Source organism: Eretmochelys imbricata, chromosome 13 (genome assembly GCF_965152235.1).
Source record: "Eretmochelys imbricata isolate rEreImb1 chromosome 13, rEreImb1.hap1, whole genome shotgun sequence".
Classification (NCBI taxonomy): Eukaryota; Metazoa; Chordata; order Testudines; family Cheloniidae; genus Eretmochelys; species Eretmochelys imbricata.
The window spans coordinates 8,572,761-8,600,702 of record NC_135584.1 but is presented as its reverse complement, the minus strand read 5'-3'; the positions used below and the strand labels follow the sequence as shown (position 1 = coordinate 8,600,702).

The window sequence follows — 27,942 nt, the reverse complement described above, 5'->3', positions numbered from 1 at the left end:
CCGGAGAAGAAGGGGAGAGAACTGCGCGTGCGCCCATCTGACGGGCGAGGACGTAATTTGGGTGAGGTCGTGACCTCTGCGTCCAAGTGAACGTGGTACGAGTGGGCGGGTCTGCCATAGGAAAGTTCCTCGGGGTTGGTGGGTACTATGCAAGGTTCGGATTTGGGGAAGAGGGGCTGGAGCAGGGGCTGGCTGTGAGGCGGCGCGGGGGGGGGCGTGCGCAGGGGCTGGCTGTGAGGCGGCGCGGGGGGGGGGGCGTGCGCAGGGGCTGGCTGTGAGGCGGCGCGGGGGGGGCGCGCAGGGGCTGGCTGTGAGGCGGCGCGGGGGGGGCGCACAGGGGCTGGCTGTGAGGCGGCGCGGGGGGGGCGCGCAGGGGCTGGCTGTGAGGCGGCACAGGGGCTGCTGTGAGGCGGCGCGGGGAGGGGGCGTGCGCAGGGGCTGGCTGTGAGGCGGCGCGGGGGGGGCCGCACAGGGGCTGGCTGTGAGGCGGCACAGGGGCTGGCTGTGAGGCGGCGCGGGGGGGGGGGGGCGTGCGCAGGAGCTGGCTGTGAGGCGGCGCGGGGGGGGGGGGGCACAGGGGCTCTCTGCTGCTGAGTAAATAGAGGTTCTGTATATTATATATAGTCCATGCTTCTGAACAGCCCTGCAGTAATAAATGCATGTGCACAGGCATTAGTGAGGGGAAATCAGTTTGGGGAGGTATATGTGCTTGGTGTCTTACTCTCAGAAGGCTATTACAGCGATTGAGTAAGAACATATTGGTGAAATATTGGTCAATCCCTGGACCTTGGGTTTCTAATCCATTATGTGTTTCATGATGTAAACTGATTTTTTGTTCTCTTGATTTGCATGTGAAATTTGTTTCTAGAGCCACAAAGGTGAATTTTAGTTAGTGGTTTTCCTTTGTCAATAATTTTCACTTTCTAGGTGGATATGCTGGGATCTAAAATCTTGTCATCAAGAACATGGACTTTGTTGGACGGCTTACAGCAATGGAGACCTGTATATTCACCACATATACAGACTTGCTTATTGCAGCAGCATGTTAATTGCCGGCAGAGGATTCTTTCCACAAGCTGTGCAAAGTGTGCAAAAAAACAACAGCTGAAACAAAAAAGAGCAATATCAGAAAAGAAGCTGGTAAGTCTAAACTAAAATTCAGATAGGCTAACCTACGATTTGTTCAAAGAACTTGTTGTATGCTAAAAGAACACATCAGTCCTAGAGATGAGTGTTTTGTGTATATTCCCCACTTACCATTGTCATTCTAAGGAAATATTTTTATGAAATATAATTAATTTTGGATAGTGGGGAAAAAATAGTTGTAAATAAGTATTTCATGTAATAAAAATCTCAGTTCACAGTGAACGTTATTTATGATTACTTCAATAGTAGTAGTAACTATAGGAGTTGCTTTTCTGTAGAGCAGTGGTTCTCAATCAGGGGTACATGTAGAGGTCTTCCAGGGGGTACATCAGCTCATCTAGATATTTGCCTAGTTTTACAACAGGCTACATAAAAAGCACTAGTGACGTCAGTACAAACTAAAATTTCATACAGACAATGACTTGTTTATACTATATATTCTATACACTGAAATGTAAGTCCAGTATTTATATTCCAATTGATTTATTTTATAATTATATGGTGAAAATGAGAACCTAAGCAATTTTTCAGTAATAGTGTGCTCTGACACTTGTATTTTTATGTCTGATTTTGTAAGCAAGTAGTTTTTAAATTAGGTAAAACTTGGGGCTACTCAAGACAGATCAGACTCCTGAAAGGGGTACAGTAGTCTGGAAAGGTTGAGAACCACTGCTGTAGAGGTTTTAATGATCATAATTCTCTTTTGGGTTGGAAAAATGACATAGAACAAAACATGTTTGTTTTTTAGACCGTTGCTATTCTAAAGTTCAAGTAGTGTTTTGCTTGTTTTTTTGTTTTTTTTTAAAGAACTTATGCAACTCACAAATTGCCTAGATTTAATGGCTGGTTAATCATAGGCTTTCTCTTTTTTGTTTCGGCGCTTCCTTTTGGTTCTATATTTCAGCTGCAGGGAAATGAATTCATTGTTTATAATAAGCAATAAATGAATCTAGTTAATTTAAAACAGCAGTTTGCAATTTTGCCGTTTGGTGGTGCTAACTACACTTGAAAAAAGAGGCTTTTTAGCAGCGGTCACATTTTTATGATAGAACCTCAACGTTACAAAAACCTTGACAATGGAGATTGTTCATAACTCTGAACAAAACATTTTGTTTGTTCTTTCAAAAGTTTACAACTGAACACTGACTTAATTGAGCTTTGAAACTTTATTGTGCAGAAGAAAAATGCTGCTTTTAATGATCTTAATTTAAATGAAACAAGCACAGAAATAGTTTCCTTGTTAATCTTTTTTTAAACTTCCCTTTATTTTTATTTGTTTGCTTTATTTATTTATTTTTGTGTCTGCTGCTGCCTGATAGCATACTTCTAGTTCCAAATGAGGTATGTGGTTGATCTATCGGTTCATAAATGTGGTGTTCGTAATGCTAAGGTTTTGCTGTACTAGTGATTGTGCAAAAGCAATTTTGGTTATTCAATAATTGGATTTTTCTCAGGTGCTTGGGTGTCACTTTACTAGTAACAATTTTTCACCACTCAAGTTATTTTTATATTTTAAAAAAATCCATTCTCCACCTGGTTGTAAAGTCCTTTAGCATGTTTTGTATTACCATTTGTAAGTAAATTTTTCTCTACATCTTGACACACAAGAAAATACCTATGTACATGCCAATACTTTTATAGCACTTTTTACGTGAGGATCCCAGAAAATTTTCCAAAGGTCAATGGATAAGTGTTGTTATCTTTATTGTACATAGAGAAGATAAAATGACTTGCCCACTGTAATGCAGTAAATCAGTGGGAGAACGGGCCAGAATCTAGGACTCTTCACACTGTCTCCTGCTTTTACCATTGGACCACTGCCTATGGGAAATATTTAGTGTTCCCCACTCTGCCCCATTTCCAAGAAAGACCTTTCCGTAAATTTTTGTGTTGGAACATCGGATTGTTCTGTCTTATTAAATGAAGATTGAAGTTTGCATGAAGAATGGCATAATTGGAGTAGGGAGTAGTGAACTGATACCAGAAAATAACCCTCCCCTTCACCCGTCATGCAAACTTTAGCTCATGTATAAGGACCAAATCTACTCCTATCTCAAATGTTTGAATGCCTCATTCCTTCCATTTTGTACTCATGAGTAGAACAAAAGTGCTAGATGCTACTATTTGTATTACAGTAGTACACAGAGCTTCCAAATCAGGATTGCGCTAGGTACTGTGCAATCATGTAAGAAAGATGCAGTCCCTGCCCAGAGGCTCTCTTTAGAGAGTCTCTTCTGTAACTTTCCAGCCCAGGTTTGTAGGCTTGAGGTTCAAATATTTCAGATAAGCAGCAAGGAGTTCAGCTTCTTATTATTGCAGAAGTCTAATGCCTAATATTGAGGTTCAGTCTCCATTAGTTTGGAGTGAATGATAGCTTGTGCCAGAGAACAGTTCCATCTTTACAATATTATTACAGCTTGCTATTTTTATATCTTAGTGCTGCTGAGACCCACATATCTTCCTTGTATCATCCATAGTTCACTGCATTTTTTTTTTTTTGGACACTATGCACAAAATGCCTTCAGTTTTTCCCACTCTGTTGGAAAAGTTCTTACAAATTCCAGGATCTCAGATCAGATGCTGGAAACTCTCTGAATTTAGTCAGCATGGAGCATACAGACTTTTAAATATGCTTAGACTGGCCTTTTTAAAATTTTCCATGTACTGCCAACTACCTAGGTCACTGAGTTTCCTTGCTTCTTTCAGTAGAAGAAGAGTTCTGTGTAAGCTTCAGAGCTTGTCTCTTTCATCATCAGAAGTTGGTCCAGATATTACCTCGCCCATTTTTTCTTTTTTTCAGTAGATGTTCATTATCATTAGAATAGTTTCCTAATATACATAATTAGGGAGGACGATCTTTCAGCATCTTCTCTCTGGAATTTTTTGCCAGTGGAAACTCAAATATGTATGTTAGATGTTTTTGTTTTAAGGGTCTCTTAACATGTGTGATCCTGTGTACGTTCTTCAAGATAATTGCTAGGTTAATGGGCTTTCTTTGGTTGATGTCTAAACTGTAGCTATGCTATAGATTTTGATTTTCAAATGGAAATTGAAATTCCTGACGTTTAAAGATAGCTATGTTTTGTAGAAGCCTTCAGCTTGTTGAGACAGAGGTCTGATAATGTTTCACTAAACTGTAGAGAAATCATATGAAACTATCTCTCCATTGCAGACCCGATATTTTGTAGATCATCGAAGAGTGTGTGTGATTGGAGGCCACGGAGGACCGGGTATTAACTCTTTTCACAGTGAGCCTAGAAAAGAGTTTGGAGGTCCTGATGGTGGAAACGGAGGAGATGGGGGCCATGTTATTTTGAAAGGTAAAAGTTGCATATCCTTTTTGTCTTGTACACCATAGATTAAGGGATGGCATGGTAAATATTGTCCCTTTGTTTAAAGGTATTTTTGATGTCTTTCCACAAACTGAGTTTGAGTGATAGAATCGATAAATATATATGACAGGGAAATGTTTTTCTTTTTCTTCACTCCATCTGTTCTTTGCAGTACTTCCAAACAGCCACTGCAAAGGGGATGTGAATGACGCTGATATTCTTACGTAATCTAGCTAGAAAATATTTCAGGTCAAACTGATTTGAAAATCGAATACCTTTTTAATATCTCATAACATATGCCTCGGAAAATGCTAAAGTATTCTGTCATCTTCCCACACTGACGCAGATTGCCCCTGAAGCAGGGAGTAAAGCCAACATTTATTCTTTATAGAACTAAACACACACGTTCCAGGTGCGCTTCTTTGACCTTGCCTTTAGTAATAAAGATGCATGGCACAGCAAACATAAAAAGCTACAAAAATGTAAGCTAGATAAATACTAAAAAAAAATCTAAGGTAACTTCTTGGGAGGGAAAAAAAGAACAAATATGACAGATGCTAGTCATGTGTCTAAATGCACTTCTGGAAGACTCTCAGGTGCTACAATATGAATGAGGGTGGTGTCAGAATCCAAGAAGAATAAAATACACACTTAAAAATGGATATAGTGTATGACCTTTAAAACAGACTTGAAACTACTAATTGGCTTAATATCTGTGGAACGCACAAAGCAGAGAATTTTCCTAGATTGTTTTAAATCAGTGATTTTAAACTTGTTTTGCATTTGTGCTTTGTAGTTATTTTCCTAAAGAAAGGTTGATTCTCATTGGCTGGTAAACATTAAACATATTGATTTGTAACTAAATATAGCCTTGACACTAAATTTGGTACTTCTTTTTGCTAACCATCAGGATATATTATATCTATACACATTTATTTAAGCCATTATGTAGTTTAACATACATTTATTAAGATTCATTTTTCACACTTTTTATGATAAAAAATGGAAAATGACATTTCTTATTTACTAAGTGATTCCTTTTTTATTCATGATTTGTGTCAAGTTGCATTTGGATGGAAATTAGAATTCATTTAAAAATGCCCAAAAATAGTATTTGAACATTTGTTTTTGATTAGTTAAATAAAACTACCTGAAATGTGCTGGATACATAAGGAAAAAAGTAAGTTAATCAAAACAGGTTTTGTATTCAAAACTAAGTGATTTATTTAAAAAAGGAAGTATGTGGAATTAGTGAATTGAACTAGTTGTTTTTGGTCACCATGTCTTTCAAGATTTTAGAAGTAGTAGATTGTATTGTCTCCCACCTCGTTTTTATCCATAGATTGAAAGAGGACAACAAACCTTCCTGCTTAATTTCCAATCAGTATCTTAACTTTGAATGAAATAGTCATTGAATTTAACTAGCTAAATAAATAACAAGGAAGAAAATATTCTCTTTATATCTGTGGAAGAGGCTGCTGCTGTCAAAACCTGGGTTAGCACTTCAACAAACTCTGATTTCGAGTACTTAGCCAGTAACTCTTACAAGTCCAGTGGTTTGACTTTCTTCAAAACTTTGGTAGCAAACAAACGGCTTGAATATTTTTTTATTTAATTTAAATGATTTTAATAGAGTATAAGATTAGCCCTTAATATCGGTTGTCATAATTTTAAAATAGGTTTTATTTTTTTTAAAATGAATTAAATAAAAAATCCAACTTTTTAGTTTAAAAAGAAATAGTCAATCTTTATCCACTTTGAGTTTTCATAACAGAAATGGAGAACAAAGACTGGAGGTTTTGTCAGAGGCTTTTTACTGTGGTTAATGTCTGATGTTTTGGGAAGAATAGGACTCTTGTGTTTTGCTCTGAAATTAAAAGTTATTTCCAAAAGCACTAAATCTGCTCATCAGACATACCTGTTTTTTAAAAAGAAAAGGAGTACTTGTGGCACCTTAGAGACTAACCAATTTATTTGAGCATAAGTTTTTTAGTTTCATTTGTCTCTTACCTTGTTGTTTGGAGTTACTTGCATCTTTCAAGGGGAGAAGAGACTTCTAACTTTCTGGTTTTGGGTCAGCAATTCTATATGGAATTTGTCTTGGCTTTAGGTAACTTATTTTGAGTTGGTTGGGCCCACTTTTAAAACTGTGAATTAAGTTCAGAATAGTTTAATCAAATTTGGGGAAAAGAGATCCCTTGGGACCAGCAGAAATGTGGAATCATTGTCACAATACCCCAAAAAGTGTCATCTTACTGACTTTAACAACTAGAGAGGAGTTATACTACTCTCTATTGGAGGGGAAGGTGTGTGTGTGACACTGTCCAGGATGAAGAAGCAGTGGATGCAAAGTTTAGAAGAACAGGCACGATTAAGGCCCAAGAGATCCTGTGTAGATCAGATAGTCTCACTAACAATCATCTTAGAAGAATGAATAGAATGGCAAGTGCTCCCCTTACCAGTTTTGGATTTTTGTCAAAAGGCATTTGATAGCCGGGGGGGAGACATATATTGCAGAATATTCCTCAGTCCTATGGAATCCCAGCTAAAGTTGTCAACATCATCAAAGCATGGATAGCTATGCAAAATGCTCTGTAAGGTTGAACAGTCAGACAACAGTCTCGTTCATCATGGCATGAAACAGGGCTGCATTTTATCACCTCTCTTGTTTGGCATAGCCATAGACTGGATAAAGAAGAAGTGTATTAGCAACACAAACACTGATATAGCATGGGTAGATGGCAATGTCTAGAAGACTTAGACTTTGCTGATGATATTTCGCTACTGAGCGAAACGCGTGAAAAGTTACAAAGATAGACAACCTGGCAAAAATAGCAGGCCACCAGGGTTCAAAATTAGTTCTACTAAAACTTCATTGAAACCCAGAATCAAATAGTAACATCACATTAGAAGGCAAAAACCATCAAGAAAGTAGAATAGTTCACCTATCTAGGCAGCATCATATTGTCCAGTAGAGTTCACAAGAAGGAAGTGACCTCAAGGACAGGAAAGGCCTCCACAGCATTTACTAACCTCAACAATGTATAGAAATCTAAGCTCTAGAACACCAGAAGAAAACTGAGAATTTTCAATTAAAATGAAATCTCAGTGCTAACATGGCTCCAAAAGCTGAAGATCTTACATTTTCTATCAAACATTAAATGGAAAATTAGACACCTTTAAAAATAAATGCCTATGAAAGATTCTGGGCATTGGTTGGAAAGACTTCATCCCCAGCAAAGAGAGCTGAGAAATCCATAACCAGCTGGTCGTTCCCACCAGTATCAGAAGGAAGTGTTTGGATATTTTTGGGGCATGTACTCCGGATGCCAGCACAGACTCTACCATGAAGCTGTCATGTGGATACCAACTGAGTTGAGGAAATGAGTGCCCAAGAGACACCTTAAGAAGAATCCTTAGCAGGGAGGGCAGAACAATTGATGTCAGCACCATAAAGCAGAAGGAAGCAGCAACAAATGACAGAGGGAAATGGAAGAAACTAGTTTCCACCATGTGCACCAACGTTGGAACTGGAAAGGATGTAGAATAAATCAAATATTAAGTCTTTGAGGTTCCCTTCCTTGTGCTTGTAAAGAATCATTTTTTAAAAGTCTGATATTTAAGCTTCTCAAATATTTTTTAGCAATTTTAAAATAAAACTTTTTTAGTGTTTAGTCACATTACAATAGTTCCTTTCATCCTTACACTTATATGGGATCTTGCATTCCAAAGCATCTCAGAGTTTTACATACTACATTGACAACAGTAACTTCATCCATCACAGACATGCCTCCGCTTCTGTTGTGAAATACAACTTTTTTTTAAGAACTCATCAACACTACACAACAACATAAAACAGGCAGTGAGGAATGCCAAATCCCATTGAGGCTGGGCTGTAGGAAGACTACAATGAGAGAGAATGTAATTTTGCAAATTGGAATTTGGCCAACATAAATACTGTACTTTCTAATGACCGCAAGTGATCAGGATCTGATTTGAGTACTGCTCCAAAAGGCAACAATTCTAATTACACATTCTACAGTAGTATCATATTGAGTTACTGATTCATCACTACTGATTAAGAAGGGAGTCACCTCTACCGGATAATAATAGTTAGCACCTATATAGTGTCAGCACTACTTTGGAGAGTGGTTTGGATGTTTCTTGGAAGTTTCCCTGTCATCTACAGAGCAAGTCTGATCTAGGATAGCTTGTGAGATTATTATTAGTTGTAGTACAGTGGCACACAGAGACTCCATTATAATGGGTACTGTACAAACAGAATAAGAGACAGTTTGATAAGATCACAGCTTGTGTGGCGTGATTTAAAAAAAAAAGTCCAGACTCTTTGTGAAACATTTAAAAACACAGTGACTTGTCAGAAGGACTTGTCTTTTTATTAGTACTCACATTGCTAACTCAGTAAATAGCAATGGATTGATTATTGTGAAATCATAGATGTTCTTTATTGGTTAAGAAATTTGTTTTGTAGTGGGGTTACTTCCGTTGTTTCTATACTTTATAAACTTAAGCATATAAATAAAACGGTGGAGTTTTACTTTAAGAGAATTGACATCATATACCTCCCCTGGACTCTCACTAGCTTATGGAATGCTTCTGTCTGTGGTATACTGCAGAAGATAAAGGGGTCAAAAGATGATTCTATTGTATTTCTTTTAACATAAGAATGTTTTTAAAGTGTGTTTTGCTTTATAGCTGACCAGCAAATCAAATCACTGGCTTCAGTCCTCCCATTGTATCGAGGCTTTCATGGAGAAAGAGGGAGAAGCAAAAACTGTTATGGAGCCAATGGTGGATACACATATATTAAAGTAAGATACTGTTGCTGACTACTTTGAAAGTTTTATGTGAGAATTCAGGCCTCAGTCCTGCAAAAGCTTACCTGTGTGAGTAACTTTATGCATGTGAGTAGTCCTAGTGGGACTAGTCAAAGTGAGTGTTCATAGCATCTGGGCTAGTTCACACACAGGCATGACCAAACCGCTTTGTTCTCATTGTTCATACCAGAACCTCTTTGAAAGAGCATGCTGCATCTGGCTAAAACAAATAGTGACCAGCCTTTGCTTCTAGAATTCAAATAGGCAGTGCAGTCAAACACACAACTTGTTAAATTAGAGCAGTATTTTTCCCAGGCTAGTTCTGCTACCTGGGACATGTCCATTTTGATGCCGATCACTACTGTGCTTGCCAAGCTCATGACTATATTTTCTAGCATTGTTGTTTGTTCTTTCCGTTTGTCTGCAGATCCCATGTGAAAACAGGTTTCACACTTTATTGTATGGTTTATTAGCACAAATGAAGGGAGGCTTCCCTCGCTTCTAAGCCTTGTCTTCATTAGAAAGAAAGATGTATTTTTAACAGGTTAGCTAGGGTTTACGTTGACCAACTAATATATTTACATCTACAACTTGCCTTGTCTCCACTAAGACTTTAATACACTAGCTAACACGCACTAAAAAGTACCATTTTTTTGCCTACTGTAGATACAGCCCTAAACTTTATACCTGTGTTTAGTGTTATCCATAAAGTCAATCTTCAGAGTCTGTTTTGGAACTGTGTCAGCTGTTGGGGTGTGTCTTATGTATTGATAAATTTGTGGAAATGCCCAAAGTCAGGTAAGCACTTCTCAAGAAGAGAGGAAGACAAGAACCAGACAGATCACACACATACACCTCTACATGCACACCCCAGCAAGGTGGTAATAGTAATGCATCACGTTGGTTCAGTTTTTTTATTAACAAACAAAAACAAATTCCCCATCTGCTTATGTCTGTTGCTGCTTCCTTATTTTTTAATTCGTTTTAAAATATAAATCATTCTTACTTTGCTTTTTAGCTACCCAATATGATCCATAATCTCCTTATGCCCCCCTGTTGGTATGCTGAATTGGTTCACCATCAGTTTGTGAAACCTGGGACTGGGAACACAAAAAAGCACAAAAAAAAATAGTATGGTACCATTAAAGTTCTTAATGTCCGACACTGCTGTTTGGGTCGAGAGTGAGAGTGCTTATTTGGCCTCTCCTGCTAGATCTGGGTCTTAATGACTCTTTTCACACTTTCGCCCAGCTGGGAGATGGAGGGTTGTGGTGTTGGCTAGACCCTGAGAACATTGCCAGCTGCCGGGAACTGCTGAACAGTACTGTTAAGTATTTGAACTTTCATAGTTTGTTTTTGCTTAGGACTTTCTCTCTTTTCAAGGTTCCTGTGGGCACTGTAGTTAAGGAGGATTGCAAAACTGTGGCTGATCTTGCTCAGCATGGCGAAGAATATGTTGCTGCTTATGGAGGATCTGGAGGGAAGGGTAACCGGTTCTTTCTGTCCAATGAGAATCGAGCACCAATGACAGCCACTCTAGGAGAATCAGGTCAGGAAAGAGTCCTCCATCTGGAGCTCAAGACTATGGCACATGCAGGGCTGGTGAGTATTGCCTCTTTTGTTTTATTAACCTTTGGCATACACTTTCGGGATGTCACTTGGCTAGCTGACGAAAGAATGTTGCTTTGTTATATTTTGTTGTTTTCGCAGCAAGTTTGTGTGGGAGATGAATGACAATGATTACTTAGTAGAGGAGTATCCTGAGTAGCCCTTCTGTCACTTTTTTTGCTACCACTTTATATATAACTTGATGCCATATCTCTTTGGTAAAAGGCTTCATGCTAAATCAACAGGAAACAAGGTACGGGCTTCAGTAATAATTGCAATAATAAAACATATTGTCCCATAAATGTCTCTTTAGAATACGTCTTGACATAACAGAGGGCTTGAATGTATACAGGCAGCAAAGTTATCAGGGATCAAACCCCCAATCTTTGGCACTTAGGGGCTTCTGCCACTGAAGGAGAACTTTTGGATGCTGCTTTTAAAGTAATTGGACAAGCTGTTTCTGGGAGACATGATGGCATGCACTGAGACAGCATGTTACACCTAGAAGCCATCAAGGAACACTTATGGCTCTTAAATAACACCCCTTTTTAATAAAAACATAATCATCCTTCAGTCTGTCTTTACTTTGCATTGTTATGGGTATTAAATGTTTAACTTTGTTAGCTTTTTGTATAGGTTTCAGATATGTAAATTTTGTCTTAGCATTTAAGTTTGAATGGTATGCTAATGCTAAGTCAATTTATTGTTTAATCTGATTTCATTTTTAAATCCATGCAATTTTTTGATCTCTCTGGTGGAGCTGTTGAACAAACCCTTATTTTACAACAGTATGTAAAGGGCATGAATCTTACAACATTTGTCTGGCCCATAAGAGCTTTGTAAAGAAAACGAAATGAACTAGCATGGCTGGTTCAATAAACTTAGCCGTATTTTAGCTTGTGCAGTCTACTCTGGGTCTTAAATTGGCAGCAGTAAATCCAGCATTTTGAGTCCTAGCCTATGCCCATAGAAGCCAATGGGAATTTTGCCACTGACTTTAATGGGAGCGTTATCGGGGCTTAAAATTGACACGGTGAAATCATGAGTTTCCAGATCTCTACCATACTTATTATGGCAGTTGTTCAGAATGATTATCCGAAGCAGGCTGGAAAATCTGATTCAGTTTCTTGTGAGTGCTGTTGACACTGCACACACACTTGTCTGTATCAGACAGGATAGCCTATAACTGTTCTAAGGCCATTCCTCCCAGAAAGCGTAGACTTCCTAGGAAAGTGTTTCAAGATGTAGGCTTTAGGAGTCAGGGGGAACTAGCCTCCGAGAGAGACTGCAATAGAAGAATAAAAAGAAAAAAATGTTAGGTTACCCACAGAGCATATTGTGGTTCTGTTACCTTACAGTCCAAATGAGATGATTGGTGATGGTTACTCCTAGTAAGTCAGATGTATGATAGATCCGCCACCATTCATGGCATGAAAATCCTGTCCATGGAAAAAATGACAAGCCTTATGTCAGAATCAAGTAGATTTTTATAATGTATGGTCGCCATTTTTTTGGAATTTGAAAATAAATACATAGCTGACAAGTGGTTGACCAACCAGAGATGGGTTTTTTAAAGTAATAAATACAGATTATGAGTAAGACTTGTTCAGGCTTGTATGGAAAGCTCATATATGTTAATGATATAATGAAAAATTAAAAATAGAGAAAGAAGTGCACCCAGATATCTTTAGACATGAGCATGCAAAACTGATGCGTTTGGTACAAACGGCTGTACAGCTCTCTGAGTTATGACAACTACTAAAGAACCACTGATGTATATTTGCAAATGTAAACACTCTTTATTTTGGTTAATCTGGAATTGTGGCCTGGTTAAATATTTGTGTTCCAGGTAGGATTCCCCAATGCTGGGAAATCATCACTTTTGCGAGCAATCTCCAATGCAAAGCCTGCAGTGGCTCCCTACCCATTCACAACCTTAAATCCACATGTAGGCATTGTTCACTACCAAGACTATGAACAAGTGGCAGGTATGTGTTATGAGATTTTGTTTATATAATAATTACTACTTTTAGTTGTGACATCTGATTGTCTCCCTTTATGTCCCTGGTTGAGACAGTAAAAACTGTAAAAATGACTCTTTAGGAGCTTACTAGTTCTAGGGAACTACAAACCTGATGTAAACATGAAATAGGTTTTAAACCTAGTATTGTTTTTCATGTATGTACTCTTGACCTCAGACTTCTGAGCTGAATTTAGTGTCTCTGGTGAAATAACTTGATTTTTTTAGGGCTGCAGGAGACAAACTCATACAATGCCTTCTTAGAGACTACATTGAAAGGGAGCTATATAAGTACCTAGACCGACAGACAGACAAATAGAACCCCTTAAGTTAAAAATGTTATGTTCACATTCAGTTCTCTCTCATTTATAGTTGCTGATGTTCCTGGTATAATAAGAGGAGCTCATCTAAACAGGGGCCTTGGATTGGCCTTTCTGAGGCACATAGAACACTGCCGCTTTCTCTTATTTGTGGTGGATCTGTCTGTGTCTGATCCATGGATTCAGCTCCAAGACTTAAAATATGAACTGGAGCAGTATGAAGAAGGCTTGTCAAAGAGACCTCATGCTGTCATTGGAAATAAGATTGATCTTCCTCAGTCAAAGGCTAACTTACTATTACTTAAGGAGCGAGTGGAGCAGAGCGTCATCCCACTATCTGCATTGACAGGAGATAATCTGGAGGAATTATTGTTGCACCTAAGAGATTTGTATGATGCCTATGTAAATACTGAACAATCACGTAGACAAAATCCAGTCAAATGGTAGGAACCAGAGCTCCCATGAACCCTAAGCTGAATGGAGGAGGAAAACAACATTTATTGCAGGATGTTCAACCTGTAGAATTCTTTGCCAGAGGATGTTGTGAAGGCCAAGACTATAACAGGGTTCAAAAAGAACTAGATAAATTCATGGAGGATTGGTCCATCAATGACTATTAGCCAGAATGGGTAGGGTTGGTGTTCCTAGCCTGTGTTTGCCAGAAACTGGGACTGGGAGACAGGGATGGATCACTTGATTACTTGTTCTGTTCATTCCATCTGGGGCACCTGGCATTGGCCACTATCGGAAGACAAGATTCTGGGCTAGATGGACCTTTGGTCTGACCCAGTACAGCTGCTGTTATGTTATTATGATGTATGTGTAGGAGAAGCATGGGGCACAGGACACAACACACTGTAAATTTGTTCTCGGTTACTGCACGAAACAAATCGAACTATAAGCATCTCCTATTTTTGCGGCCATTAAATTTTGTTGGAAAAAGCTTGTGAGACTTGTAGTGGCGATGTGCATAACAAATTGGCCTGTAATCTAAGGAAACTTGCGTACAAATTCTGGTTTACAGTAGGTTATACTAGACATTTTTCGTAAAATACTTAATTAACTTTAGGAAAAACAAATAAATATGCACATACACATTTCCATATCATTCTAATTTATTTATGCAGGATTTTTTTTTGCAGACTCAATAATAAAACTAATGTACAGTTGTCTCTCTTCTTTACTAAACTGAAACAGACTAGAAACATGAATACGTTGCTTTGTACATTCTAATTTTTTTTCTTGTTAAATCTTTTGCTTTTTTTTAGACTTCCTAGTTACCAAGTCTCCTCTGAAAAGTGATATTAAGAAACATACAAATATCACTTTTCACAGCAGACTTATTCAGCCCTGGCAAGCCTGGGGATAAATTAAGCCCTGGATGGGGAGGTGGATATGGAGGCAGCAGGGGACAGGAGCACTGGGGGAGGCAGTGAGGGCCTGGTGTCATGTGCGGGGGCTGGCCTTAGGGGCAGAGCCCACCATCGTATGTCTGGGATATGAAGCCTAAAGCCTATGGCTGGAACCTGCCGCTCGCCATCCCAGGGCTGGAGCCTGACCCCACCAGCCTTGGGAAGGTGGGGAACTCACTGGCTATCTGTTCCTCCAGCATTTGTGTCTCCAGAGGTGGACAGGGCCCAACCATTGCTGGCGGCAGTGGGGGAGGGGGCTGCGGCTTTGCTGATCTCCTCTTCCTTCCCTCCCACCCCCCGAAATCACTGCCCAGGAGGTTGTGGCTGCAAGAAAAGTCACTTGTGGCTGCATATGGCCATGGTGCCGCATTTGAGAAACGTTGCTTTAGACACTGTCAAGTCCAAATCTGTCATTTTAAAGCCCCTTATCACTGCTGCTGTGCAAACTAAGCATTCTGATTTTGGCTGATCAGCATTCTAAACGGCCTCATATCAAAACAGGAACTTCCATACTTCCATGCCTCCCTTTCTGTTGCCATTGTATCATACAAATCCATACCACTTAGCAGTGCTTCATCTGCTCCGCAAACTCTTTTTAGGGGCTTTAAAGCGCGATATATCTTGTGAACCACAGTTGTCATTTAAGGCCTAAGAAATTTGGAAAAAAAAGTGGGTTAATTGTATCCCTGCTCTATTAGCTTTTTACACCCTCCTTTTAAGACCTCCTTTTAAGAGGTGATCTCATGTAATGGAACACTCAATGGCTTCTGCCATTAGCAGACAGTAGTGTGGGGTAGTGGCGGTCGGTGGTGGTTTGAGTAATTGTTTAGCCTGCCAACTTCATCCCATATATTAGAGTACTGTCTTGGTCTCTCGTGAAAAAGGTACCGTTCAATCCTTTTCATCTTGCCCCAGTTAGAGATATTAAAAGTCAAGTATAGAAGCTACATGTATATGTACCTCCCCAGTTGTTTCTGACAAAGCAAACAGACAGATTTACAGGTCCCATTCAGCTCAATAGCAAAACTCCCATTGACTTCAATCGGACCAGGATTTGCTCTACAGGCAAACCAGACTCAAGCTTTGACTGGCCTATTGAAGGGCAGCCATGTTGTACTATGAACCTCCTGCTATGATTACACTTGTAGAATAGATGGGTCCTGAAGTTCTGCTCTGCCCTAGCCTTTAAACAGAATTTGGGAACACTTCTGAACTTGGTTTAATCATGATCCTGGTTGAAACATGGCTTCAAAATACTATTCTTACAGATTGGCCTAGTCCATGTTGGCCAGGCAAGCTGTGTTAGAAACTAGTTTAAGTGGAATCAAGTTTAAATGTAGTACTCACTTTGAAGGGACATGGTTCACCTTTAGAATCTAATTTCTCTGAAATGTATTTATTATCAATAACATCTAATATTTCTGTAACTGAAAAAGATTAGAGACATTATTTTCCTTTTTTTATTTTCCATTTGTTGTGTGTCCTTGACAGTACTTGGTATATAGTTTCACGGTCTCTTTTGTTTGTGTGTTTTTTTTCCACACAGCAACGCAAGAGAAACACAGGAAAATATTGTCAGACCACCAAAGTTGAGAGGGGTGGAAAGTGTATACTTTTACCTCTGGATGGGTTTTTAATTGACTAGCTTTTAAGTTGATGACATACCTTAACAGGGACCTCTGCTACAATGTAAGCCATGGGTTAGTAGTAGAACTGGAGTTAGCAAATTCTGGGTTTGTTAACCTAGGGCTTGAACATCTACACTCATTTGTAACCTCAAGTTAGCAATTATTGAACCCTGGGTTCCAACCTGGGGCTTCAGCATTTACATTGCATTATGCCGGCCCACGTCCTACCACCCGTGTCCCGTACTTTCTAGTGCCCTCCCAAAATGTGGCCACTCAAGCTCTTTGTGCTGCAGTGTGGGAAAACTGACTGTCCAGCAAACTTGACTGTCCAGAGGACAAAGAAGTTGTCTGTAGGATTGTGGTAAGCTTTTAGTGGATTCCCAGAGCGCAAGTCCAGTGGGGTTGTCCCTACGTTGCAAAGCAGTAGGACTTGAACCCTGGGTTCCGCTTGACTCTGAATCGGACCCTTCACTACCGTGCAGTCCTGGGACTCTAGATCTGAGCTCTGTGTTAGCACAATTTGTGTGTAGATGGGGAGGATTAGGCTTGAGCTTGAGTTCAAACCCTGGGCTTACATTGCAGTGGAGACATACCTTAAAGGCCTGTGTGCATCAGGGCTTTTTTCCGTAGCTCAAATAACACCAGTCCTTGTGAATATTCTGCATAGTAATATGCAATCAGAGCATAACAAGCAATCACACCTTTGAGAAATTCTTTCTCTGAAACCTCTCTGTGCTAGAAGGTTGCTAAGTAGTTTAACAAGGTATAATATTGACTAAATTAGTTTTTGTCTATAACAGGTAGCTGATTGTACTCTGAGATGCCAGTGTGATGTTCTTCATTGTGTGTTCATATGATTAGCTTTAGAGGGGTTTCAGAAGGGCACATTTCCCTTCATCTGATGGAAAAAAGTGCTCTGTGGGTATTTTCCAACAATGAGCTAGAAACATTACATTTTTTTAAGGACCATATTCTCTCATCCTTTCTTGTATTGAGTAGTACCTTTTTCCACAAACAGCTTTGTTGATTTCAGTGGGACTCCTCATAGAGTGAAGTACTATTCAGTATTAAGGGTGACAGAATAGGTTCCTAAATTAGCTGAGCATTCAAAATACTGATGCCACTAATAGTTTATTCAGTCAGGAAAATTTACTTATTTAGACTCTTTGTAGAACAAGTGATGCTTTACAGTGTATAACAGTGAGCAGGAGGCTAGAGAACTTTCAAGTCTTTGTCCCATCTCTGAGAAAATCAGAAATATCCCCAAGGTATACAAAGTATAATGGAGTTAATAGGGTAAATGTTGGATAAGAACTGGTGATGGAAACTAACTTCCAGCAGAGTCAATGTCCAAGGTACCTGTTCTGTAATCTATATGTTTTAGCTGAAAATACTAGGTTAACAAAGGGAATTAGTCTCACCAGTGGAAATATAGGAGAAAACTGATCGAATGAAGGAAAAAGAAAAAAGTGAACTGTTGCAAATGAAATATGCTACCTGCAAAGTCGGCACATATTGCAGGATCTGCTCCCAGTCCCACTTCATAGTGTCCTTGCATTGCTCCCTTTTCCTACTACGTGACCTCCTGTATCTCTCTGTTTTCCCCATTGAAGTCCACCTTTCTGTCTCCCTGTTGCAAGTTCACAGGAATGTGAATGGAAGAGATGAGATCTTATTTCATGTGAGAGAGAACCTCATTTTAATGTGAATTGAAGTCCTAACTAAAGCAGTATTTGATATTAGAAAAGCTTTAAATATGTTTTGTTTCAACATTCTGCAATTTTACTTGTATTAATGGCTAGTCTCCCTTTTAATTTTTCAGAAGGACTACAGAAATGAATGCAAGATCATTTTAGTACAAGCTATATTTTTGTTCAGTTTTTGCAGTCCTCTCTCCCACCTTACTGCTGTTTGCTCAGGTTTAGGTTCCTCATTTAGTCAAGGGAACTACATTTCGCTTCTCCCTGTCTAATTTTAACTAGGTCACAGAATAGTAGTTTCCAGCTAGATGATCTGCCAGCGCTGTTTTGGCATGAGCTTTTAGCTCTTTGTATGAAATTAATGAGGGCTAGCAGAATCTCTAAGTACTGTTTGAGGGAATGTGCTTCCTAAAGTGCTGTGCAATTTAACACTGCTGCAGTTTGCTGAAATCCTACAAACAACGAGATAATTTCAAGAAAATAGGGCTATTTTACAGTATCCAGTAGGTTGGCAATGATTTATACTTTTTAATAATAAAATCCTGTAGACAGATTTACTTTTTTAGTTTTTGTTACTGTTTTGCCTGCTTTGAAAGCTGGTTTGTTTAGTTTCTCCATGGGTATTTTGAATAACTTGTTTGTACTGTTGCTGAATGAAATGCTGTTTGTAATTCTACTGTACTACTCTGAATGGAGACAATTATCCCTGTATGTGTAGCACATGTACCCAAGGGGGGTTGTCTTCAGCAGTCAAATGACATGGTCTCAAAAGCTGTTCTAAACTTGGACAATTGGCCTTTTGTGAAGATATGGACTAAGATGAAAGATGAAAACAGGGAGTCAGGATTTTTTAAGTTGTAATCCTGGTTCTAATATGGATTCCTGTGGTTTTGGAAGAGGTGTTTATCTGTTTCCCCAGCTTAAAAAAATGGGGATGTCACTCATCTCCCATGGCTACTAAGAGGAACTATCGCTTGATGTTTGTAAATCATTTTGAGGGTAAGAGGCAGGGGTTTATAGTACCAGTATGCACGTAGATCATGATGTTGCAGCCCTTACTCATGTACATAGTTCTGTGGAGGTTAATGAGACTATAGGTGGGTAAAATAATGCAACTTTATAAGATGCCTTTCAAAAAGGTAAAACTTCTTATTACATTTAAATTACAAATATATTTTCAGTTTTGCTGCATCTCGCTAGAGCTTGTGACAGGGCCGGGCCAGATGGCTTCCGCCCTCCCACTGCTAAAAGATCCCCCCCCTCAGTCTAAGAAGGGGATTCACAGGACCTGGAAACAAGTAATTCCAGGGGACAACTAATGAAATAACAGGGACAGGAGTGCAGTCAAAGTGTCAAACAAAGGGAACCAGATGGGGACACGGAGCAGAGAACCCTGGACAGCGTCCACTGCTCGAAGGCATCAAGGGAGTCAGTGGATGCTGCCCAGAGGAACTCTGCCCGGATACGCGAACAGACGGAGGATTGGAAATAAGCCCTACAGTCACAGGAGACTCCATTGGCCAACCTCCTCACCTTGGTTTTATAGATGGCCATTTTAGCCAGGGCCAGGAGGAGGCTGACCAAGAGGTACCATGACTTTTTGGGGCCATGGATAGGGAGTGCATAAATAAAAAGCTGAGGGGGAAAAGTGCAACCAAAGCTTAACAAGATGTCTAAGAGGAGCCAGAATAGGGGCTGCAGCCTGGTGCACTCAAAGTAAATGTGTGCCAGGGTTTCCCTCCTGCCACAAAAGGGGCAGGTGTCCGGGATAGGGGTGAACCGCGCCAAGTACACGCCCGTGCTCACAGCCCCGTGAAGGAGCCACCAACTGATATCCCCGGTGGGCCTCGGGACCAAGGTGGCGTAAAGGCTGGCCCACCGGGGCTCCTCATCCTCTAGAGGTGGCAGGAGGTCCTACCACTTTGTGTTGGGGCGGGATGCGAGGGTGAGAGATGAAGGGTATGGAGCATAAGCATGTATAGATGTTTCCTAGGCATGGTCTGGAAGTGGACCGGCTGCAGATCGTGCAGCCTGCTCACAGTGAAGGGGCGGGGGGCTGGTTGGGTCCATGGGGCAGGGGCCCAATAAAATGGTCCGGTGGGCTGGGCGTGCCCTCTCTTAGGACCCGGTTGAGGTAAACCTGAGCAGCAGACGGCAAAGCGGCCCTCACCTCCTGAAGTATGCACCGGGGAGTATGAGGCCAGGAGAGGCCCAGGCGCTGAGCGAGCGTCAGGGGATCCAGCCAGTCTCCCCGGTCGTAGTCCAGGAGAGTGATAGAAGGCAAATATATTAGCCCCAGGTTAAGCAGGTCCCTTTTCCCTGGGTAAGGTAACAGGGGCAGTTCCAGAACAAGTAAGAACTTGCTGGAACCAATTAAGGCAGACAGGAGCCAATTAAGAAGCTGCTAGAATTAATTAAGGCAGGCTAATCAGGGCATCTGATTTAAAAAGGACCTCACTTCAGTCAGTGAGGGGCGCACAAGGAGCTGAGAGTGAGGGGGCATGTTGTTGGAGTACAGACGCTATCTGGCATCAGGAGGAAGGTCCTGTGGTGAGGATACAGAAGGTGTTGGGAGGAGGCCATGGGGAAGTAGCCGAGGGAGCTGTAGCTGTTACACAGGTGTTACACGAAACACTGTAGACAGCTGTGATCCACAGGGCCCTGGGCTGGAACCCGGAGTAGAGGGTGGGCTTGGGTTCCCCCATCCTCCCAACTCCCTGTTGGATACAGGAAGAGTTGACCTTTACTGTGGGTCCCATCGGAGGGGAAGGTCCCTGGCCTATCCCCTGACCCACTAGGTGGACCAGCAGAGGCTGTGGGGATTGTTCTCCTTCCTTTTCCCCATGCTGGCCAGTGATTCGGTTAGCTGAGTGAACGGCAGGCTTGAGCCACTAGCAAAAGTGGTCAAACTACCATGAATCTCTGAGGCAAGCAAATCTGCTATTAAGCGCAGGACTCACCAAGGCGGAGGAACTTTTGTCACAAGCTATATAGCAACCATTCTGCGTATTACTGTGACAAGTGTCCAATACAGAGATCATTACAATAAAGCTTGAGACCAAGCTGAAATCTTTTACTATCTGTTGACTTTTAACAGTGAGAGTAAGTGCTGCTGCTTGAACATTAGCTTTCACATAATTTGATTCTTTCTCCAGGTTAGGTATTTGCCTCTGGTATACTATTAAACTATTTTCATCGTTTTTAAAAGTTGTTTTACGTCCCACCCTATTTACACTAATTCTCTAGGCACCTGAAGTAGACTGGTTCCTGGCTTTATTCCTTGTGCATGCCCACTGAGTTGTTATAGGTTGCTCATGAGTGTTGTGTTTGGTGTAAATTTTGAAAAAGAAAACAGCCATGAAATATTACTTCAGAAGCAAATACAGAAAGTTGTTATACTTTGCAAGTATAAAGATAGGGAAAAGTCAGATTTCTGGCAGTGCCTTTGTTAAAATATATGCATTCAATGTACTTAAGTCCTACATATTTCTTATCTTGTGTTACTAACAAAATACCTATCTAAGCTTACTTCGCTTCACATAATGTTTTAAAGTGATTTTTAAGGTATTTGCCATCTGTTGAATTGACAGCCATGAAAACTGAGTTTCTTTATCCATAGAGCAGACAAAAGTCATGTAAGTTTCCCTTCACTACCCAACCATAGTTAGTATGTTTGCTTGTTCCATCCCTGGCTCTTCGTACCTGCCTGCTGGTAAGGCTGTGAATTAATGCCAATTTTTGTTGTAAAGGTGATGGTTTTGGTGATGTGGACAGCTGATGAATAGGTTCTGGGCTGGGCCACCAACTCATTTCACATAAATATTTCTGTAAGCTTAATGGAAGCCTCACTAAGTTTGGATAGCAGGGCCCACGTTTTGAGACCTTTTTATGAAAAAGCATACATATTTGTATACTAATTTGTACATGCAGTTGCCGTGATTGCTTGTGCCAGTCAACTGATAGGCATTTGCCCAAAGTGAATATGTGCATGCAATTATTGATTGTGTGCACAAATTAAGTGCAAATCCATGTGCACAATTTTGAAAATGTTGGCCCATAATGCGTGAGCATTTCAAGAGACTGTTGATTGTATTAATATCATTGCTCTTTATGAGGTCCCCTTTGTGATATTTATAATGAAAAAGAGGTCTAGTCTTTCTAACAGGTCATACTGAGCGCTATCTGCAAATCTCGGCTGAAGTTATCTCAATAAGTACATTGTTCCCTGTGATCGCCATAAGCTTTAAAATAATAGCTTTATCAAGCTTTTCACTTTGAAGGAATGAATGTAGCAAAGGCATAATTGGCCTCACCTCTGAGAGACTATTTCCACTTGTTCTGCAGACTGCTAAAATGAATGATTGGGGGATGAGAAAAATTGAAAACAAAAAGCTTGATGGTTACTCTTATGCAAGACCATTGTGACTCAGCTAGTGAGGATAATAACAGTCTTCAGTGTTCCTAATGTGTTCACCAATCAGGGTCTTTTCAGAGCTGTGTCCACATTGTATCGACCTACGCTATATAGCACTTGTCTCAGCTGTGATGGAAAATCACTCAGTATTTTTTGTCCATTTAGTATGAACGCAAACAAAATGTGTGCTACCTGAACCTAATATTTCTGCATGTGTAGAAAATGCAGAAACCAGTACTCAAGGCTGAAGCTGAGATGCCCAAGTACTGTAGATGCAGTAGTTACTCTCCAAAAAAGAAAGATGTTTCTTGATCAGGATGGCTCCATTTCTATGGTGAAATAATTTACTCAGCAATAGAGAGGATGAAGTTTAAAGTCCTGATCCAGCAAAGCACTTTAAGCATGTGAGTAATTCCATTGAAGTCAAATTTAAATTTAAGTATGTGTTTAAGCATTTTGCTGGAGTGTAGCCTTAATTGCCTGTTAAACCCAAGAGAGGGCATCTTGGGTGGCCAAAATCTAGAAAGTGGGGGCATTAATTGGGTTAATATCCCCCAATTGCTTAATTTTGCAAGCAGTTATGGGCCTGATCCTACACCAGTGAAATGACATGGCATTTTGCCATTGTCTTGAATGTGAGTAGGATTTGACCCTATGTGTCCCTGGGCTGGATCTGGTGCACCTTATTAAGCAGTGGGTAGCTTACACCACATGTGGAACCTTGGATGTGTGCATTGTATCACGCTTAACGGGATAAGAGGGCCAGAGAGTAAAAAGCTGCAGTCTAGTCTTCAAGTGGATGTTAGAGAGAGAGAAAACAGACCCTTCTTCCAAGTAAGCAGGAATTTAAACAGGAAACTATTTTTCTGGCTCCTGAGTTGACCGCTCTTCAGCAGTTCTGGTGCTCCCTGTTTAAGAACAGCTAGCTCAAATCATAATTATCAACACGGAAAGAGAGAGGCTGTTGTCAGCTGTGTCACTTTTACAATCCATCACTAAGACTCCTCTTGGGAGCTGGAGCAGATAATAAAGCACAGGTTTAGCTTACAGACAGTCTGGTCTCTTCACTTGCTGCATGTACTGTTAATCCTTTAGAAGCCACTTCAGAATTATTACATCTTTATCGATACAATGCTCCAACTGTGTATTAAGTACCTCTCAGATAATAGGGAGAGATGATCCCTGTCCCAAGGAGCTTAGGTCCACATCCTGAGGAGAAATTGTTTACTTAACTCTATTGATCTCAATGGGAGTTAGATGCCTAAACTGCTTTGAACATCTGGGCCTTACAGTCTAAAGGCCAGAGTCTGATCCTGTGCCCATGAGTGACCCCACTGAGTTAATAGGGCTACTCTGCTATGCTGCTTAACATGGATAAGAGAATCAAACTGGCTGCAAATAAGGACAAGGTGTGACAACAGAGAGAAGTGGGGAGAATGTAGGAACAGAAATAAGCAATACAGGATAGTGGGATTGCTTGGCATTATAAAACATCTTGTTTGTGATTGGTTTTTCGGCGCGGGGTTCTCAAGGGTACTGATCTGCTCCATCTTTCCTCAGCCTCAAGCACCCTATCTCAATGTGCCACATACCCAGGTAGCAGTCCATGGACCGGGAGTAACAGCTGAAGGGGAAGGAGGAGAAAAACCCTCCTTTGGCAGGTCTGGGCCACCTGCCCCTCAAACAACAGAAGGTGGTTCTGCGGGAGGGAGCCCAAGCGCTGACTGGTTTGCGGGAAGGTGATGCATGAGAGAGGGAGCAGGCTGAATGCTATTTTTTTTTTTTTTTTATGGGATGGGAGTGAGAGTGGTGGGGCGGGGGCAGGATGAACATTCCCCGGGTGGTTTGGCTTTTAACAGCCTGGGATGTTGCCCTCTCCTCTTGTGAAAAATGTGACAGTCTGTATCTTCTAAATTCCTTCTGCCCTCCTGGAAAACAACTAGGGTCCCTCCCTTGCAGGCCTCTCCTACTTCTTGGAACACAAGGAGAGAGGCGCAGAAGTAGTGGAGCCCAGACAGGAGGGGCTGTGAGGTTTGCCTGAACTAGTTGTAGGGGGAGGGAAGAGGGTTGCCAGCCTCAGCATTAATTGTGTGGGAGGGGCCCACCTTTCCAACCACAAATCCATCTCCTTGTGCCCTGTGAAAGTCCCAGACAAGCACTGTCTCCTTTCCTCACACCCCCAGCTCCCTCCACTGTGTAACAGATTGCAAAGCTAGTTTATTTAGAGTAAGAAAATATCTTTAAAATCAGCTTTTGTACTTAAAAACTGTTATAACAAAACCCAGGGGTTCCACACTGGGAGCATTGGTCGCACATTGTGATGGTTTCTCTCTCTCAGTGGCAGGACAAGGTTGAGAGGTATGGGGTGGTGTTATTTACATGCTAGGTTAGAGATGAAAGGTAGGAGTACGTAGTGGGGACAGGTGGGTGTGGGACAAAGAGGGGATTGGGCAGATGGAAAAGTGAATGGGTTGGGGTTTGGGAGAGTGGGGGTGGGGCTAGAAGGAAAGTGATTGGTGATGGAAAGCAGAGAGAATGGTGGGGGGAAAGGAGTGGGAGAGAGGGAAGGTTAGGCTATGGAAAAAGCAAACACCAGGAAGCATGGTGATATGCAAGCACAAGAGACATATGAATGGAAAATCTTGTTAGCATTCTTTGCACTGAATATTTCTGCTGCTGCTAAGTTTGATGAATCTAGCACTTTTGCTGTGTATTTTCACAAATGAGTCATCAGAATTTTTAAAGAAAAATTAAACTACCAGAGATGCTAAATCACACTTATTTCCGTATTAATCTCTCCATTAAAGGTAACATGTTTCCAAGAACTTCCCTTTTCCCTACCATTCCATATTTTATTTTTAAAAAATTGGAGTTTAACAATAAAATAAAATAAATGAAAATGTTAAGTTTAATTGATCTGTCATTTTGTTTGACATGTATATTAATTTTTAAAAGAATGTTACAAGTTAGGTATTAATAGTTGACAATCCAGTAGAGGGGAACCTCCTAATATGTATCTTTGAGGGGTAGGTGGTGGCGAGGTGTGTGTGGGGGGAATAGCTTTATGTCTACTAGGATGTGATGCCTCAGTCATTGTCTTTGCTGTCCTATTTTCATCAGCCCTTCAGTGGATTTTGTAAAGTGAGCTCAATGGGATGCTGATGGCTGTAATATAGGGTTAATGCCTACAGTGCTAGGGTCAGAGGATGCATTTAATGCAGGTGTGCAACTTAATGGGTTGTTAATTAGATAGAAGGTAAAAATAAATAGGGAGCAGAGCACAGAGGGTGTGGGTAAGCCAGGGTCATTTAAGATGAATGCTGAGCTCTGAAACGCAAAACAAATGAATTAACTTACTGGTGTAATCTTTATAACACCAGCTTTGTTTTTCTGTAATGGAATGTCATTGCATGCTCCATGAGCTTTGTACTGATTATCAGAATCTCCTGGACTTTGGCATAGGCAGACTGTAGCCTGTAACATGGGAGGACACTGAGTCTCAGTCTGTAATTAAGTTATATGCTGATATAGAAACGAGAGACATTCTGAGTTTTCATTAACAATTACATTCATCATCATGAAAATGGCTTTGTTGACATTTTCATTATGCAATAGTTGCATCTTGTTTTACCACGTATCCTTGTCCCTCAAAGAAAGGCTCCATATTCTTCTCTTTATCTTCATCACTGGCAACTACAGTTATGTCTACCACTGGCTAGTTTCCCCATTATGTTCAATATGGGGATGATAATGCCTGCTCTATAGAGTATTGTGTTTTAGAAGCATTAAAGACTTAAGATTCTCAGATAGCAGACTGTGTATGTAAGTTATGATGAAGGATGATTTGGCCACCTGAGCTGCTCTCCTGAAACACTTCACTTCTGAGTTAATTTATACATATTCCAAGTATCGTTACATAAGTGCCCATGTTTATGAGCCATACATCATTGCTGGCATGACATAGGACAGGTAATCTATCAACCTTCTTTTCTTCAAGTTGAGTGGGTGCTATCTCTTTCACTCTCTCATGCAGATGCAATTATTGTATTTACCTAATTTTCCTGATTTGAAAGAAAATTGTCTAAGTCATCCCTAATAGCATCTAATTTTTTCTTATCCACTGGGTCCTATTCTTTGGCTTTGTTTGAATTAAACATCATTTTGATTTTTCTGAATACACCTTCTGATTCTATATTCATTACTGATTAGATTCAGTTCTCATCTCACTGCCGTAAGTGCTTTTATGATCGATCTTGTACAGGTGAAGGCACAAGACTAGCAATGCAGCTAAGCCGTGTAATTATGGTTCATAGGTGTCACAGGCATGCCTGCTTGCTTAGTTTAAGTAAAAGATAATGGGTAGGGCCCTACCAACGGTCCATTTTGGTCAATTTCACGGTCATAGGATTTAAAAAATCATAAATGTCATGATTTCAGCTAGTTAAATCTGAAATTTCATGGTGTTGTAATTGTAGGGGTCCTGACCCATAAAGGAGTTATGGGAGGATTGCGGTACTGCTACCCTGACTTCTGCACTGCTGCTGGCGGCAGCGCTGCCTTCAGAGCTGGGCAGCTGGAAAGCGGCAGCTGCTGGCCGGGAGCCCAGCTCTCAAGGCAGAGCCACCGCCAACACCAGTGCAGGAGTAAGGATGGCCTGGTATGGTATGGTATTGCCACCCTTACTTCTGCCCTGCTGTTTTCATTAAAACCAAGGTTTTTATTTCGCTCTTGACGCTTGCTTCCTGCCATCATTAATTACCCTTGAGATTAACGTTACTGCTTTGTGCGGCTATGTGAAACCGTACCACCGCCACATAGACACATAGTAATCAACCATTGACTCATCTAGATGTAGACAGTAAATAGCTACAATTTCATCAATCTTCCACTAAATGTGGAAAATGCTCATGGAGGAAAAAATATTTGCAGGAGGCAATGTAATTGCTAAAAGAGTAGTTGTCAAGAAGACATCTGTGATATTACAGATGAAATATCCATGTTTTGATTATCTTATTCATGAAATCATATTTTGTGACTATTCATTTCCTGTTGTTTTCCTGTATTATAAACCAGAAAGATGAGTCTGACCAGCTACTTGCTTTGTCCAGATAGGACACATTTATCATATTTAAATTGACATTCTACTGGGTAATTTTTTTTAAATAACAACTTGATTTGCTTTACCCCCAACCAACCCCACATCCTAGCAGAAAAATGCCATTCAAGTTTTAAGGCATCAGTTCAAATAAAACAATTGTTACAGAGAGTTCTGCCCATAAACATTCTCTTGTTAACAATAATTTTCTGCCTAGAAGGTCTATTCCTGCAGCTCTTTTTCACAAGGGGCCTTATCTGTAGTATTGGGCCAGTGGTACCTTTCATCTTTGAGGTGGTACTTTAGCATATGTTACTATAGTATCTGAGTGCCTCGCAATTTGTAATCTGTTTATAATGTGTAATTGTAATCTAGCTAATTGTGATACAGAAATAATAGAAACATTCATTCTTCATTGCCATAATGACA

At 40.5% G+C, this 27,942-nt stretch overlaps 1 protein-coding gene and 1 long non-coding RNA gene across 5 annotated transcripts in view; one reads left to right on the top strand and one right to left on the bottom strand.

Moving 5' to 3' along the window:
• Positions 1 to 139, bottom strand: part of LOC144273385 (uncharacterized) — a 29,987-nt gene extending 29,848 nt beyond the window's left edge. For all 3 annotated transcript variants that reach the window (XR_013347749.1, XR_013347750.1, XR_013347748.1), the window contains exon 1: positions 2 to 139. This is a non-coding gene — a long non-coding RNA (uncharacterized LOC144273385). The remainder of the gene's footprint in view (position 1) is intronic.
• On the top strand, positions 53 to 14,367 carry MTG2 (mitochondrial ribosome associated GTPase 2). Of its 2 annotated transcripts, none has more exons than XM_077831912.1 (7): positions 53 to 138; positions 928 to 1,140; positions 4,319 to 4,466; positions 9,195 to 9,310; positions 10,700 to 10,918; positions 12,774 to 12,912; positions 13,317 to 14,367. In XM_077831912.1, the coding sequence occupies exons 2-7, from the start codon at positions 934 to 936 to the stop codon at positions 13,709 to 13,711; spliced, it is 1,224 nt and encodes a 407-aa protein (XP_077688038.1). In that variant the 5' UTR covers positions 53 to 138; positions 928 to 933; the 3' UTR covers positions 13,712 to 14,367. The 2 variants fall into 2 exon arrangements, with proteins under 2 accessions (XP_077688038.1, XP_077688039.1); XM_077831913.1 differs by having other exon boundaries at positions 135 to 154.
• The last annotated feature ends 13,575 nt before the right edge of the window (positions 14,368 to 27,942 follow it).